This window comes from Sturnira hondurensis, unplaced genomic scaffold, assembly GCF_014824575.4.
Source record: "Sturnira hondurensis isolate 20B ecotype Veracruz unplaced genomic scaffold, ASM1482457v3 Scaffold0015056, whole genome shotgun sequence".
Lineage (NCBI taxonomy): Eukaryota > Metazoa > Chordata > Mammalia > Chiroptera > Phyllostomidae > Sturnira > Sturnira hondurensis.
The window spans coordinates 2,819,049-2,837,472 of NW_028087687.1; the positions used below are offsets into that span (position 1 = coordinate 2,819,049).

An 18,424-nucleotide genomic window follows, 5' to 3' on the forward strand; every position below is an offset into this window, starting at 1 on the left:
GAGAACCTGAGGAGGCTCTAAAGAGACCGACGGAGAGATGGCCAGAGCAGACAGTCCAGCATTTACAAAGCTCCTAAGGAAGACTGCAAGTGGTGGATGCGTAATAAAGAATTACTAATCTTTCTGAAAGCGTCAGAGGCTCACACTTGTTCTTTTTCATTCCCAGTTTTCCTTCACGAGAAATTACCTTTCCACACAGTCTGAGAGTCTGGAAGTCAAGTTGGACGCGGGCGCGTCGTGCCCTCCAATAGCGTACAGCAGTCCATTCCAGGTGGTCACTCCCACTCCCCCTCTCCTTTTGGACATTTGTGCACAGAGTGTCCACTTATTCGTATGAGGGTCAAAACACTCTACTGACTTGAGACAAGAACTTCCATCACGACCACCAACTGCATAAAGTCTGTAAAAAGAACACACAGAGTGGGAGAGGAGACACAGCACTATGCTTAAGACAAAGAGGTTATTCTTACGGTGGTTCCTTGAACTTAAACTGCCACTGATTATAAGACACATTGTTAACTTATGTTTCACTAGAAAAGTGATATGCTGCCAATTAAATGACATATGTGTACATCATAAATACGGATAGATCAAATATCACCATGTATACATTAAAAAAGCTCACATGAAAGCAATGACGACTGTTTCACAGGTGCCATCTGTTTGACATCTGTTTGATACACCACTCTCGATTGTAAGGTGCACTGCATTTTTAGAGATGCTAAAATGTGTCTTAGAATATAGAAAATATGGTGTATAAATAAATCATACCTTATGTCTTCAGTAACCAAAATAGGAACTCTGTTATAAAGGAAAGAAACTACCCTTCCCCGAGCACCTACCACAGGTAAGGCACTGCACATGTATTCATCTAATCATCACAGTGATGCTATGAGGAACCATCTGTATCCCCATCTCACAGTTGAAGACCCTGGAGCTCATGGAGGTTAAGAGACTTGCATGGGGTCACCCACTGAGAAGCAGAACCAGGACACATAGTTACATTAACGAGTAGTTGTACAGTGAACAGTTATCTGGGATGTACTTGTAGTAATAAAATAGAATAAAAGGAGACCTTGAAACAATGGCATATAAAATAATATTTACTGTATATAAACAGTGATCTTCCATTAATTTAAATTAATGCAGATAAGGGTACTGTAAGTTATCTTATATGAATGTATGTTAATGAGCTAAATGTTGCCTTGGTCAACTTTAATTCACTATTAACTAATATATAGTACTAATTTGAAAGTCTTTTACTCTAAATATATGTAAAATATTTTAAATATTTGAAGATTTAAATATTTTTTATTAAGCATAAAATCCTCTTGTACTTACTATTTACTTGGGAAGCTCTTCATAGATATTTTTCCTTTAGGTTTTTTAAAGTAATAAATTCAGTTCATTGCTAACACTAAAAGTAATACAGGTTTAATTTATAGAGGCCTCAGTTAATATTTAACTATATAGTCTCAAGAAATATTTGAACTGTATCAATTTTCTGCCCATTAAAACATTAAGTATTTATACTTGGTTAATATACACATTTAAAAGATAGATTTCATAATTTTAATCCATAATTTAAAGTACACAATACCACTCAAACTGGTTTTTAAATAAGAGGATGACCATATATTAAACAGCTATAAGGTTTTAACAATATTGTGCTCTAAGTTTAAGCTATATTATACTATATGAAGCTATATATTAAGCTATATGAAAGTTTAAATTTGTTTGAAACTTTTTTTATGTATTAAAAACTACATATTTGTGTTACTATCCTTAATATTAAACTATTCTAATCTTTAATCAACACTTGAGGGAATAATGATCTAAATATTGATCACAGAGTAATAGAAGGCATCAACCATTAGGAAGTACCATTAATTAAAAATACACGCACACATACTTTACAATAGGCTCAAGGCACCTTACCCTCTTCACAATGAATTCACGGGCTTCATGTGAAAAGTGCTGTAGTGAGCATGAATGCTGAAGCCACATTCTCTGGGTTTGAAACCTGGTCCTGCCACTTATCACTTACCATTTGTGATTGTGGACAAGTTATTTAACCTCCAGCTACCTGAATTTCATCATCCATAAAATCTGGAAGCCCTGCGCCAGAGGATTATTAATGATCATATTTAAAGTATTTTGAATAGTACCTTACACTTGAATAATATGGTATAAGTGCTTGAGGGGAAAAATGAATTCTGTCCTATTTTCTTTCTTTTTTTTTCATTTGTTAGATGGGTTTATTATAGATTATTCTACATTTTACTGATAAGGCTAACATATCCAATTAATAGTTTTGTTTGAAATTCATGGAGTTTTTTCTTTTCTTAAAATTTATTTTATTTTTTAATTTTTGTTCAAGTAGTTTTCTGACTTTTCCCCCCACCCCTCCCTACCACCTCAGCCCTCCTCACCTCTCTCCTGTTTCCACCTGTTGAGGGCAAAGGGGAACTAGCCAGAACATAGCTGTAAGGAAGCAAAAGGTGTTTTACTAACTAACCCAAAGAGGCTCCGGGACACACCCGAAGAGCAGGGTGTGTTCCAGGATGTGGGTTAAGAGCAACAAGGTTAGTCAGGCAGATAGCCATCTGGACAGTCACTAGGGAGGGAAATTTTGCCCCTGTGCACGAGCTCAACTGACCAATCAGGTAAAGGAGCACGAGCCAGTGCACGAGTTAACTCACCAATAATCAGTAACCCTATTGTGCCCCTGAGCCAACCGCTAACCGCCACATCTGCTTCTGTATCCAGCTTGCTTGCGCGCCTCCTTAAAACCCTAAGCATGTAAGCGTTTGGCGCGACTCTCATTTGCAGCCCTTGCGGGCACCGTGTCTCTGGACACTTTGGAGAGTTCGCCCCTGCGCAGGTTAAACTTGGCCAATAAAGTAACATCTTTGGAACCTTGAAAGTCTCTGACATTTGTTCTCGTGGATGGTGAATGCAACACCACCCCCCTTGTTATTGTTCATGTGTCCTTTGTAATTGTTACTGTAAACCCTTCACCTTTTCCCCTCATTATCCCCTCCCCTCTGGTCACTTTCAGCCTGTTCTCAATTCCAATGTCTTTGGCTCTACTTTGCTTGCTTGTTTGTTTTGTTGATTAGGTTCCTGTTAAAGGTGAGATCACTATTTTCATTCTTTTAGAAAATGGCATTTTTAGGAAGTGTCAGATGTACAACATTTATACCATGCTAACATTAAGGGCTAAATTGTATCAGTAACACTTTCTGAAGACTCATTATCTCAAGCAATGGTCTTCAAACTATTCTAAGAACTGGATTCTGTGGAGGACTTTAGGGGGCCCCCCAAAACAGTTCATTTGAAATTCAAGTTTTCCTTTTCAAAATTATCACCTGGCTTAATTAAATACCATGTTAGTTTCTTTTGCATGACAGTACCTATTAGAATAAAAAAAAGAGACAGTATGTCAAATTGTGATAGTTTTGTACTAAATATTTAAAATGTAAGATTTAGGCCATGGTTAACTTTTAAAATTAGGTCTTGCCTGGTTTTTAAAATTATGATCAATAATGCCAATGGTTAGTAGGTGATATTTCAAATTAAACTTAGGAAAAAATTTTTTCTCCAATCTGCAAACTAATTGAATAATTTAACTGAAGTTTCTTGAGATTCCAATTACATTGCTCTATTAGTTAAAATAACTGATACTATTTTCAGCTTATTTGTGAATCAGGATATTCTTCATACTGGGCTACTAAAACAAACATAGAAATAATATTGAAAACAGACTTAGTCTCCTACATTGAAATTTATAATAAGTAAATATTATAAAATTGAACTTATAATAAATGTAAAGTAAGCTTATAATAAATTTGAACCCCCACTTGCCTTAAATATGAGGTTTTTGTTAAGATTTCATTTGAAAGAGAGATTCTACTGCCAAAAGTATTTGTCAGCCAGTGGCTTAAAAGTAGCCTGAGCAATTGGAAGTCTAAATAAAGCTTCGTTCTGTCAAACGCGGTAGAGACATTTTAACATTTTGAAAATTTTAACATACAGAATGAAACTCATAAGACATTGAAATAGTTCTTCCCTAAAGAAAAACTACATTTTGCAACAGGAAGCATTGTAAAATAAATTAAAATAACAAAACAGTAGTTAATCTAGGCTTTTCATTTTATAGATATAAAAAATTGAGGTATGAAGAAATGATTTGTTCTAAATCACCAAATGGTAGTGAGAAGATACATAATTTTTTTCAATCAGTGGCATGCTTTTCTTAAAAACAATATAGTTTCTATTTTTTCCTGATTATGACTATGTACCTAATAAACAAAACCAACAAAATAGTTTAAAACATTGCTACTTTGTTAGATCAAGCCTAGCAAAAGGCTGGTTGATGAGAACCACACCCTTCTTGGGCTGCCTGGAGCACCTACCTGTGTACCTAGATGGTAGCAGGACAGTCTTCAAAAAGGCTGCCCATGTCAACTTACTGTAGAGACATTTATATTTAGATATCTTAGAGCCTATTTTAAAATTTGTTTCTTTAAATATTTTATTCATTGTGCTATTACAGTTGTCCCACTTTTCCTTCACTTGCTCCTCTCCAATCAGCACCCCCTCTCCCTCAGGCAACCCCCACACCATTGTTCATGACCATGGGTCATGCATGTAGGTCTTTGGCTGCTCCATTTGTTATGCTGTACTTTACATCCCCAAGGCTATGCTGTAACTACCTATTGGTACGTCTTAATCCCCTCACTTTTTCACCAGTTCTCTCATACAACCCCTCCCGTATGGCAGCCATCAAAATACTCTCGGTATCCATGATTCTGTCTCTGCCTTCTTGTTTGCTTAGTTTGTTTTTTGGATTCAATTGCTGATAGGTATGTGTTTATTGCCATTTTATTACTCATAGTTTTGATCTTTTTCTTAAATAAGTCCTTTTAACATTTCATACAATAATGGTTCAGTGATGATGAACTCCTTTAGTTTTTTCTTGTCTGGGAAACTTTATCTACCCTTTGATTCTAAATGACAGCTTTGCTGAGTAAAGCAATCTTGGCTGTAGGTCCCTTTAAATATTTATTGCCAATCCCTTCTAGCTTGCAAACTTTCTTTTAAGAAATAAGCTGATAGTCTTATGGGAACTCCCCTGTAGGTAACTAACTGCTTTGCTCTTGCTGCTTTTAAGATTCTCTTTATCTGCATCTTTGGCATTTTAATTGTGATGTGTCTTGGTGTGGACCTGTTTGTGTCCATCTTGTTTGGGACTCTGTGTGCTTCCTGGACTTGCATGTTTATTTCCTTCCCCCAAATAGGGAAGTTTTCTTTCATTATTTTTTCAAATAGTTCCAATTTCTTGCTCTTTCTATTTTCCTTCTGGCATCCCTATGATGCGAATGTTGGTATGCTTGTAGTTGTCTCAGAAGTTCCTTACACTAGCCTCATTTTTTTTTTTTTGGAATTTTTCTTCTTGTTGTCATTCTGCTTGGTTGTTTTTTATTTCCTTCTGTTCCATATCACTGATTTGATTCTTGGCTTTATCCACCCTACTGTTGATTTCCTGTAAATTGTTCATTTCCATTAGTATATTCATCATTTCTGATTGGATTTTTTTATGCTGTTGAAGTACTCACTGAGTTCCTTGAGCACCCTTATATCCAGTGTTTTGAATTCTGCATTTGATAGATTGCTCATCTCCATTTTGTTTAGTTCTTTTTCTGGAGTTTTGATCTGTTCTTTCATTTGGGCCGTTTTGGGGGTTTTTTTGTCTCCTCAGTTTGGCAGCCTCCCTGTGCTTGTTTCTGTGTATTAGGTAGAGTTGCTGTGACTCCTTGCCTTGGCAGCCTGGCCTATGAGGTCCAGTGGCCCTGCCTCCCCTATCACCAAAACTTGGAATTCAAGGTGTGGGCTGAGGACAACCTCCTCTTGTAGTTGAACCTTGATTGCTGTTGGCAGGTCTATGGGAGGGATTTACCCAGGCCAATCAGCTGCAAGAATTGGCTACACCACTGACTACAAACCTCCACCTTCTGTAGAGGATCAGCTGTGCAGGGGCAGGGTGGTGGTGCTCCAACCTGGTCTGTAGCTGTCCACTGGGTGCACAGGCTCTGGAGTTTCCTGGGTGGTGCAGGCAAAAGTAAGCCCCCACCCGTGTTCACCTGGGGCCACTCAGTGTGAGCTACAAAGCAATCTGCAGCTGGCTGTTACTTGTGCTGGGTGGAGCCAAATTGTGATTCAAAGCTGGCTGCTCCTAGTGCCCGGCCTGAGGCTGCTTAGTCAGAGGTAGGAGGGCTGGGAGAAGGCTGTGACTGGGTGGGACAGAGCCTCAGATAAATGCCAGGGGTGGGCAAAGTAGAATCCCTGATGCCAGACACTTCAGTTCCTCCGTGTATGCCACTAGTGCCTTTCAAGCTGCTACCCCGGTGGTGCTGGAGCTCAGAGGGAGCGAGTCCAAGTTCATATGCAGACTCTTTAAGAGGGACTGCTTGGGAGTCCAGCAGTTTCTTCCGCCAACTCAATCCTTGAAGGTTTTGCAGCCAGAAGTTATGGGGGCTTATCTTCCTGGCACTGGCACCCTGGGCTGGTGGGCATGGTGTGGGGCTGGGACCCCTTGCTACGGAGATAGTCCTCCTGAATTTTTATCTACCACACATGTGTGAGGGACCAGCCCATTCCACATCTGCTTGTCTCAACATCTCTGCCTCCCCATGTCTCTCACCCTCCTGGATGGGTGTGGTTTCTCTAGTTCCACAGTTGACGGTCTTCCATTCAACCTGATTTCTGATGGTTCCGAGTGATCATTGGCCGGTAATTTAGTTGTAATTCTGATGTGGTTGTGCAAGGAGGTGAGCTGTGTTTACCTATGCCTCCATGTTTAAACATTTGTTTACATCACTGAAAACTATTTCTCTTTTGTGATTTATTTATGCACATTTTTAAGTTGGATATGACATAGCACAGTAAATTTAGTTTACTGTGTTTTAAATAGAACTTTAAGTATTTTCTTACTTTCCACTGAGTACTGCCACACCTACTGTGCTCCTGGGTGTGGACATGGCGGCCACAAAATTCCACTGGCGAGCCTGAGGGTCCCACCTTTCCACTGTATTCAGATAGCTCCAGCCATCATGCCCTCCAACTGCATACATAGGACCTTCCAATACAGCCACACCTACAAGGAAGCAGGAAAGAAATGACTTAAAAATGACACATTAGGACTTCCGCCAAGATGGAGGCATAGGTGGAAACACTGTGCCTTCTCCCACAACCAAGCTTCAATACAACAAAAGTTTTGGAGAACTAAGACACACCCAGAGACCAGAACACGGAATTATACGGAAGTCCGACAGCTACGAACCGTTCAACGAGGACAGTAAGAGAGGTGGAGCCAGCAGCGGAGCTGGGTCGGGCAGGACAGACCTAGGAGCACAGGCAGCCCAGAACTAGTCGGGGTGTGGGGCAGACTGACCAAGGTCGCACGTTTGCGCGCAGTGAGACGGATCACACAGGCCCCAGGGGGCGAACCCAGTGGTGGAGGGCTGACAGCAGTGGCACACTTGCCTGCCGTGGAGCGAGGCTCGTGGGCCTGGTGACAGTGGTGGCTGCGGTGCTGGTGGGGGTCGAGGCAGCAGGAGACGGAGGGAAGCCATTGTCCCTCTTTGACCCCACCCCCACATACAATGTCACAACCCAGCGACTGAGTTGCCCTGCTCTGGTGAAAACCTAGGGCTTCAATCCTGCTACTTAACAGGCATGAACAGCCCAAAAGATGGCTCAAGAAGAACTCAAAGTCCCAGAGCCAATAACTCTAAGCGACCAACAGATTGCCAGCCTCTCAGAAGCCCAATTTAAGACACTTTATCAGGATGCTCACAGAATTGGTAGAGTACAGTCACAAATTAGAGGAACATATGAAGGCTAAACTAATTGAAATGAAGGGAGATGTCCAGGAAACCAATAGTGATGGAAAGGAAACTGGGACTCAAATCAATGGAATGGACCAGAAGGAAGAACGAAACATCCCACCAGAAAGGAATGAAGAAATGAGAATTCAAAAAAATGAGGAGAGGCTTAGGAACCTCCAGGACATCTTTAAACATTCCAACATCCGGATTATAGGGGTACCAGAAGGGGGAAAGAAACAGCCACGAGTGGAACACTTATTTGAACAAATAATAAAGGAGAACTTCCCCAGTCTGGCAAAGGACATAGACTTCCAGGAAATCCAGGAAGCTCAGAGAGTCCCAAAGAAGTTGGACCCAAGAAGGAACACACCAAGGCACATCATAATTACATTAGCCAAGACTAAAATGAAGGAGAGAATCCTAGAAGCAGCAAGGGATAAGGGGACAGTCGCCTACAAAGGAGTACCCATCAGACTGTCAGTGGATTTCTCAAAAGAGACCTTACAGGCAAGAAGGGGCTGGAAAGAAGTATTCCAAGTCATGAAATCCAAAGACCTACAGCTAAGATTGCTTTATCCAGCAAAACTTTCATTTAGAATGGAAGGACAGATAAAGTGCTTCTCAGATAAGGTCAAGTTCAAGGAGTTCATCACCAACAAGCCCTTATTCTATGAAATGCTAAAGGGACTTATCTAAGAAAAAGAAGATGAAAAATATGAACAGTGAAAGGACAGCAAACTCACAGTTATTAACAACCACACCTAAAACAAAAGCAAACCAAGAGGACAGCTAGATCAGGAGTGGAACCATAGAAATGAAGAACACATGGAGGGTTAGAAACAGGGGGGTGGGAGGAGGAGAAGGGGGGAGAAGGCACAGAAAATAGCATAGATGGTAGGTAGAAAATAGATAGGGGGGAGGGCAAGAATAGTGGGGGAAATATAGAATCTAAAGAAATTGAGACACGTGGTTATAAACTAAGGGGGGAGAGTAGTGGGGAAAGGAGTGTGCAGGTGGAGGGGAATGAAGGGGGGGAATAGAACAACTGTAATGGTATAATCAATAAAATATATTTTAAAAAGCACATGAGAAACAATAAAGAATAAAAGCAATGAACATTTTAAAAAAATGACACATTACTGAAATGTAAGCACAAATCTTAAATATGCAAATTTAACTAAACAAAAAATTCATGATTTGGACATCAGGTTTATTCACAGCTCTTCTTGGAAGATAGGCAGGTAAGTGAGGGGGAGAAATAGCACCGTAGCCTTGGTCTTAAAAGTTTCAGAGACAGTATTTTGATCACATGCAGTGGGGAAGTTATTAAAAACTATATTAAATGCACATATTTCCATATTTAAAACATTTTTCAAAAATATGGACTTCAGATATATTTGAGAAAGCATTTTTATTCCTTTTCCCATATTCATTCAAATTCATGGTGTTTTTATTGCAGTTAGAGTTGATAGCACAGTCTATTGATGAACCATCACTAGGGAACTGAACCAGATTCATTTGTTCAACAAGTATCTACTGAGTTTCTACTAAGTTCGAGGTGCTTATCAGAACATAACAGATAAGGGTTCTGCCCTCATGGACCTAATATTTTAGTTGGGGAACAGAAACAATATATTTTGGGTATTGTTAAATGCTAATAAGAAAAACATAATTGATCGATCGGAGAGAGAATCAAGGGGAGACTTCTCAGATAAGATGACATTTAAATGAACACATAAGTGAAGTCAGGAAACCAGACATGGAAATATCTGCAGGAAAGAGGGTGTGGTAAAGGAGACAGCATGTGCAAAGTCCCCAAGCCATGCTCAGTGTGTCTGCGGGACAGCAAGGAGGCCAGTTTGGCTGGCAGGGTGTGTGATGGGGAGAGTGTAGCAGATGAAGGGGAGTGAGCAGCCAGAGCATGCAGAGTGGCTGGGGCTATTGCAAAGACATTGGGTTTTTTCTAACTGAGACAGAGAGCCAGCAGAAGGTTCTGAGATGAGGTGTGACGTGATCACCATCAGGCGAGATATAAATATGAATCACCAGAGGCTCAGCATACAAATTTGGCAATACAAATACATTTCAATTGGTGCAATCATGGACTGGTGAGATACAAATATTTGTCATTCATGTATGTCCTGAATTAACATGTTATTCCGCTCATTTGTACCCTACCAGTACTGGCTATTGTAGACACACCTATGCAGCTATGTAATACACATATGTGGTGTGCGTATAATGAACCAAAGGACGGGAAGAAAGGATAATGGTTCCATCTAGTCCAACACCTTGAATAGCATCTTGGAAAAGAAAGTATCAGCAGCAGAATCATGTTTTCAAATGAAGTCTTAGTGTAATTCCCATATGCAAAGGGATAAAAGGACTTTCTCTTAAGTAAAAGTGCCTTTTATAAGTTCAAGCTTAAAACATTTATTATAAGGTAAATTAATAAGACCAAAGCTGTTTTAAGAGATGCAAAAATCTGAAATAAAGGCTTAAAGTAGACACTTTGAGCTATGTAATCATCCTCCTTTGAAGTTGCTACAGTTCAATAAAGTCTTTTGTCGGGCACCTGGGACTAATGACAGCGTCCCACGCACAGTCTAGTCTGCACGAAGCAGAGCTGGCTCACAGGCATTCTCAGTCCATGCACCAATATGTGTAAGAATTAAGTGAGCATTACATCTCCTTCCCCCATGGTAGGGGGAAGTTTGCAGTAGAATCACACTATTGTCCCTGAACTTCATGGTCAACCCTAATGTGTAAGTCTCATGCCTGCTGCTTTTAAGATATATCTTCCCACACTCTGCACCTATGCAATAGGCGATTTTATGGACTCAAGGGTAATGTTTATAGTTTTCTTTGTTAAATTTCATATAGTTAATTTTAAGCTTCCTCTCTGCACCTTAGCCCTGACCTTCTGGTTTACTTTCTTACTGAACTTGAAACTTAAGATTGCTTTTCATTGAAACCTAACTGCATCTAACAGAATTCCTTGTCTCTGATTTTTTGCTATACTCAGCGACCACTAGATGGTATCTTCATGCCTAGACAATTTTCACTGGCTTTTGGGGGGCATCTTCTACTCAGGTGCTCAGTATTAATATATAGTAGAAAGCTATGCAGTCCAAACTATGCCTTCACTGCTACTCATCCATTTTTTATTTTTATTTTTTTTATTTTTTAATATATTTTGTTGATTATACCATTACAGTTCTATCCCCCCCTTCATTCCCCTCCACCCTGCACACCCCCTCCCCCTTCCCCCCTTTAGTTTATGACCACGTGCCTCAAGTTCTTTAGATTCTACATTTCTCCTACTATTCTTGCCCTCCCCCCATCTATTTTTTACCTACCATCTATGCTACTTATTTTCTGTATCTTCTCCCCCCTTCTCCTCCTCCCACTCCCCTGTTGCTAACCCTCCATGTGATCTTCATTTCTATGGTTCTGCTCCTGATCTAGCTGTCCTCTTGGTTTGCTTTTGTTTTAGGTGTGGTTGTTAATAACTGTGAGTTTGCTGTCCTTTCACTGTTCATATTTTTTATCTTCTTTTTCTTAGATAAGTCCCTTTAACATTTCATATAATAAGGGCTTGGTGATGATGAACTCCTTGAATTTGACCTTATCTGAGAAGCACTTTATCTGTCCTTCCATTCTAATTGAAAGCTTTGCTGAATAGAGCAGTCTTGGATGTAGGTCTTTGGATTTCATGACTTGGAATACTTCCTTCCAGCTTCTTCTTGCCTGTAAGGTCTCTTTTGAGAAATCCACTGACAGTCTGATGGGTACTCCTTTGTAGGCGACTGTCCCCTTATCCCTTGCTGCTTCTAGGATTCTCTCCTTCATTTTAGTCTTGGCTAATGTAATTATGATGTGCCTTGGTGTGTTCCTTCTTGGGTCCAACTTCTTTGGGACTCTCTGAGCTTCCTGGATTTCCTGGAAGTCTATGTCCTTTGCCAGACTGGGGAAGTTCTCCTTTGTTATTGTTCAAATTACTTTTCCACTTGCTCTTCCTCTTCTCCTTCTGGTACCGCTATAATTCAGATGTTGGAACGTTTCAAGATGTCCTGGAGGTTCCTAAGCCTCTCATTTTCTTGTTTCTTCATCCTTTTCTGTTTGGTCATTTTTTTCTTCTTTCTGGTCCACTCCATTGATTTGAGTCCCAGTTTCCTTTCCATCACTATTGGTTTCCTGTGCATTTCACTTCATTTCAATTAGTTTAGCCTTCATATGTTCCTCTAATTTGTGGCTAAAATCAACCAGTTCTGTGAGCATCCTGATCACCAGTATCTTGAATTGTGCATCTGAGAGGTTTGCTATTTCCCGGTCACTTAGAGTTATCGGCTCTGGGGCTTTGACTTCTTCTTGAGTGATATTTTGGACTGTTCGTGCCTGTTACAAATGAGGAGCAGAGCCCTAGGTGTTCACCAGAGCAGGGCCACTCAGTCGCTGGGACGCTGTATGTGGGGGCGGGGCCATAGGAAAGCAATGGCGGGCTCCCTCTGCTGCCTCCCGCCGCCACTGCGGGCTGTGCTGTCTGTCCCACTGTGAGCGAATGTGTGACGGCAGCCACCCCGCTGCCCTGAGCCTTCACTGGGTCAGCCCGACACGGAGCTGCCTGGGTGCCTGGGTCAGGAAATCTTTCTTGCCTGTCCCCGCTCCACTGCTGGCTCGGCCCCTTCAGGTTGAATGGTTCGTTGGTGGACTTATGTATAGTTCAATTTTCTGTTCTTTGGCTGCGTCTTTCTTCTCCAAACCTTTGTTGTATTCAAACTTGGTTGTGGGAGTAGGCACAGTGTTTCCACCTACGCCTCCATCTTGGCGGAAGTCCTCATCCATTTTTTAAATTCATCTTTTATGATGGCCTATCAAATTATTTATTGCAACTATATTTAAACCTTTTCCAAACTGTGATAAATCAACAACACAGCCACAAATTCTTCCTGTCCTTGAATGCAATGTGACTCTTCAGCTTCTCGCATCGAGAGGAAGTGTCTATTTCCCTACTCTGTGAATCTGGGCTTGCCTGTGCCACTTGTGCTGGCCAGTGGGGTGTTAGGAAACAGGATGCAGGCAGAAGCTTTAGAGTGTGTGTGTACGGGGCTTGCCTTCTCTTGCTGCTTCTGGAATCCTGTGACTGCCACCAGGTGAAGAAGCCTGCGCTAGCCTGCTGAATCATTTGTAGCATCGGCCTAGGTGCCTGTGTTTCCCAGGCCAACAACCTGCCTACCATTACACATGTGAGTGAGGCCACCCTGCCAGCCCGTCAGCCTTCCACAGGTTAATGAGAAAGTCCAGCAGAGATCATCTGAGACAGCCCAGACCAGAACAGCCTAACTTGCAGATCCATGAATGCAATAAATGGTTGGTATAAGACTCTTAAATTTTGCAGTGGTTTGTTATACAGCAAAAGCTGAGTAATACACATATATTTCAAGCCTCATGTAATTTTATTTCCACCTCCTTCACTCTCATCAAACAATTCTTTCTACTTCACCTACTCTTTCTCTTATGAGAAAAGAGAGGTCATCTGATACAAGGTCCCTAAACTCTCTTCTATCATCTCAGACTGAGCCATCAATTTCTGGAGGGTAAAGACAGTGTCTTCCACATTTTTACAAACCTACAGAGTAAAGAGTATGGCACACAGTGCATGTTAATCAGTGTCTGCTCAGTGCAGAAATGAAAAGTCTCCGTCATTACATTCTCTGTGCCACCTTCAAACTGTTCTGGGTTTTACTCATTTGTGCTTAAAAACTATAGATAGATAGAGAACAATAATGTTAAAGATTTTTAAATAGCATTTCAATTAGGTTAGATAATACTAATAGCCAACACAAAACACACATATCCAAAAGTGGCTTGTCAGCCTATCATGCTACACTAACATATCCATGTTCCTTGCCCTGGCCCATGGCTCAGTCGGTTGGGGTGCTGTCCCACACATCAAGAGGTTGGAGGTTTGATCCCAGGCTAGGGAACATACTTAGGTTGTGAGATCGATCCTTGGCTGGGGCACATATGAGAGGCAAGGCAAGCAATCAACATTACGTTTTTCTCTCACGTCAATGTTTTCCTCTCTCTGTTCCTCTCTCTCTAAAATAAAATAAAAATATCCTCTGGATTAAAAAAATACTTATGGTTTCACTTATATTAGTTGCACACATACACACATGCATGTGCTTGTATTCCCTGCTCCTCCTTCTCAGATAACAGATCATGTGTGGGAATGCTCAATAACTGCTGCTGACTTAGCAGCTGCCACAGCAGTCGGCTTTGGCCCGGTACAGACGTAAAAAAAGGCCGTGGAACCCGAATACATACTGTTCTGAACAAATCTGCAGTTTCACTCACCAAGGCCATGCCTATGTGTGGACATAGGTGGCATCACACTCCAGGTTTTGGTTTTGGGGTTGTAGCATTCTACAGTATTCAAAGTCTTCAGTCCATCTCTTCCTCCGACCACATACAGCTTGTCGTCCAACACTGCGACACCGAACTGTAGCCTCCTCCCATTCATGTTTGCCACAGGAGTCCACATATTGGTACGGAGGTCATACTTTTCAATGCTTGTTGCTCCTTAATGGGTATAAATAAAAGTTATGTAAATAAAAAACTCACCATGATTGAGTATTTTATGAAATTATACGTATAAAAGTATACTTTTATTAGCATTGACAACAATACTTTCATTATATTCCAATAAGCCCTTGCATGATCTGGTCCCTGCTCATATCTCTAACCTTGCCTGCTAATATTCTCAAGGGCATACAGCAGGGCACACACCTCCTATTCTTCATGGCATACGCAATGCTCTGGTATTACAAGGTCAAGTGAGGAAGAATTACCTGTCAAAGAAGGCTGAGAAACAACAGCTAGAGGTGGGAGGAAAAGCTGGGTAGGTCAGTGTCATGGAAGCCAAAGGAAGAAAGTTGATGGCAGGTAGGACCGTGAACAGTATCTAATGCTATGGAGAGGGTCAGGTAGGATGGAAACTGAAAAGCATTACTAGATTTAACTGCAGGGAGGTCACTGGTGCAGAGTGACCTTGTTTGAGTGGTTGGGACAGGATTGCGAGATGAGGAATGGAGATGATTCTTTGGAGAACTTTGGCTATAAGAGAGAGAAAGATGGGAATTACTAGATGGGTTGAGGGAAGTTTTGTCTTGTTTTGCTTTTAAAATTGGAAAAAACTTGAGTTTGCCCAAATGGTACTGGGAAGGATCTGGTTAAAAGGAAAGGAGCTGAAAGTACAGTGCATGATGGGATCCTGAGAGGGAGGGACGGGCAGCATCAGAGCACAGGTGAGGGGCTGGCTGTCACAGGGAGGGACAAGATGTGCATTCTATTGTGACCACAGAGGACAAGAGCATAAGTGTGGATCACGTGCTTTGGGAACTACGAGTGTGGGAAGTTTAGGAAGTACCTGCCCCATGATGTCTACATTTTTTTAAGAATTGGAAGATTCAAAGAACTTGTTGTTTTTATGAAGTGACACTAGTGGAGTTAAGGGGGGAAGCCCCACCCCTCTAAAAAAGACCAGTCCCCTTTTATGAAGAGTTTGGTTAGTGTGTACTTCATTCCCTTCTTCTAAGCTCCTAATACAAATGGCAATCAGTGCTATTCTTACAGAATTACACCAGGACAAACATGTATCCTACACTATGTGCTGCAATAGGTCATCAGAGCACTAATACTATTGATAATCTCCTAAAATTTAGAAATAGTTTTATTGTATATGATATTTTCTCATTACCATAGTTTTATCATTTATTTACTCTATAACAATTTTAAGTTATTTAAAATATCAAGATTTTTTCTGTGTTTATATTCTCATGGAGCCATATAATAGTCTACCTTGTATATAGTAGCTGTTCAAAAACATTTTTGAATTTGAATAATCTTTATTATTTTTAGGTATACAGAGACTTTACGCCTATACTCAGATTATTTTATGTAATAGTATTCTTGACTCATCACTCTAAATTTGACTTTAAACACTTTCTTCATTAACTAAGAATATAACGTCAATCATCTTTTCTTGCTAATGGTTTTAAGAAATATTTATTTTATTTAAATATTTTATTTATTTATCTTTAGAGGGGAAGGGAAGGAGAGAAATATCAATGTGTGGTTGCCTCTCGTGAGTCCCCTGCTGGGGACTGGCCTGCAACCCAGGCATGTGCCCTGACTGGGAATCGAACTGCGATCGTGTGGTTCACAGGCCCGCACTCAATCCACCAAGCTACACCAGCCAGGGCAGAAATATTTATTTTATTTTAATTTCAATTTATTTCTTTACATCTAGTTCACCAAAAAGTATCATAGTCTTATAAACTGGTAACTAAAAATTCTTTTGCTAATTTAAAATCTTATATAAAATCTGAAATCATTGTCTCAAACATATATCTTAATATATGTATCAAAGCATAACAAAATCCTAACAACTGCAAAATTCTATGTAAAAGTTTAGAACTTCCTTAATTTATACTGAAGAATTAACCTTTAAAAATAGTAGGCACAAATATGTTCTATCATTATCTTAGGAGCTACTTAGAACCATCCACATTTTATTTGTTGGGCTCCGTACTAAACAGAAGGGATCAAGAATCCAATGATCAGGCCCTGACTGGTGTAGCTCAGTGGATTGAGTGCGGGCTTGCAAACCAGAGGATCGTGGTTCGATTCCCAGTCAGGGTACATGCCTGGGTCGCAGGCTGGTTCCCTGCAGGCCAACTCCCAGCAGGGGGCGCATGAAAGGCAACCATACATTGATGTTTCTCTCCCTCTCCTTCCCCTCTAAAGATAAAAAAAAAAAAAAAAAAAGAATCCAATGATCAGATTACTATCCAACTAATGCTAACAGATTTTCATGATAAGGACACTAGGGATAAAGTAAGGCCCAGGAAGATGTCTTGAAGAGGACGGAAGGTCAGAGTATTTGCTTGTTAAGAAAGACTCAGAAACAATGTTGGTCAAGCCACAAGGCCCAGATTACGGGAAGACCTGAAACCTAGAAAGAGGCATTTAGACCCCATGTGTGGTAAGAAATAGAAATAAAAGTCACTGGAGGTTTTGAGCAGAGTAATGGCAAATTAACCAAAGAGAGCAGAGCCTCCAGAGCCAAGATGACTGAATCCTCACTCCAGCACCAATTAGTTGTGTGACCCTGGGGAAGTCACCTGAATTCTGTCTCGTATCCTTGCCTGTAGAAGAGGGCAATAACAACACTCAGCTCTGAGGGTTCCTGTTAGGATGAAACAATACTGGGCTAAGCATAATGCCTAGCACACGTTAACATAAATTAACATGAGCAAAATATGTGGGCTGCTAGGAGGCTAACTGGAATTAGAAAGATAGCAACGGACACTTGGAAAAATAAGACCCATTTGAAAGAAGTCACTTGGTGAATGCAGATTGTAAGGTTTGAGAAGGAGCGGAAGGTGGGGGCAACAGCAGATTCTATGTTGTCTACTTTAGGTACTCAGTATCTGAGATTCTATTGCAGGCTTAGGGAATGTTACACTGTCATATGAGTCTTGATGAGAGTCAGGAGCCCATCTCCCAGAAAGCTGAAAAGACAGATGTACATTTTCTTTGGTTTTGGAAGTTTAGGATCCAGGACCAAGCTGAACATGGTCAAATGGATGCTTGCACCTAGTGTTTAAAATCTAAAGTAGGATTTCTAAAGAAGATGTAGTTTCTGCCTGCTTCTCATTAGCGTTCCAGTAAACTTCTTATCTACTTGTATGAGCCAGAGTTGGTGTTCACTGAAGAACAATGAAGTGTGAATCCAAGGCCTCAAGTCTGGGAGATGTGGTCCGAGAAGTCTTGAACACACAGTTTGAGGTGAGAGCTGAATATGAAGCAGTATATTTTATGCAAGCTGGAAATATAAGAATAAAATCAAAGTTTGAGAGTATAATTAATACTCTCAAACAGTTAAAGGGATAACAGTTAAAGCCTTGAAAAAGAGAGGGAAAGATAAGCAGTGCTAGAACGACTACAAAGCTAAGCACCAGTTCCAGGTTCTCAGTGGATCCCTAATCCTTAGTTCTGCAGACTGATTATCTGGACTGTGGAGACCTATTTACACTCTAACTCTAATCAGTTACCTTACTTTATGCATTTCAGTACTGTTTGGTCATCAAGCCTGTATTCAGAACTTAAGCATTATACATACAGAACACTCTGCTATATGTTATATGGAATACTATCCATGTAGCTGTATCTGTACCTATCTTTGTATCCCCAAACCTGAAAGTTAAATAATTTAAGACTTTCTATAAGAGCTCGTATTTTTATATGTCTTAGAAATGTCACATAGAAATGTTTATAATTTCTTTTTTTTAAACAAACCTCAGTTTTTCTTTTTTTCTTAAAGATTTTATTTATTTATCCTTAGAGGGGAAGGGAAGGAGAAAAAGAGAGAAATATCAATGTATGGTTGCCTCTCGCGAGTCCCCTGCTGGGAACTGGCCTGCAACCCAGGCATGTGCCCTGACTGGGAATCGAACCTCAATCGT

General features: G+C 40.6%; 1 protein-coding gene across 2 annotated transcripts in view; it reads right to left on the reverse strand.

The window, feature by feature from the left end:
* KLHL5 (kelch like family member 5) overlaps positions 1–18,424 on the reverse strand; it is a 68,302-nt gene that overhangs the window by 9,204 nt on the left and 40,674 nt on the right. For both annotated transcript variants that reach the window (XM_037064327.1, XM_037064328.1), the window contains 3 exons: positions 14,253–14,477; positions 6,997–7,159; positions 188–400 (listed from right to left, as the gene is read on the reverse strand). In XM_037064327.1, coding sequence (XP_036920222.1) covers positions 188–400; positions 6,997–7,159; positions 14,253–14,477 — 601 coding nt within the window. The remainder of the gene's footprint in view (positions 1–187; positions 401–6,996; positions 7,160–14,252; positions 14,478–18,424) is intronic.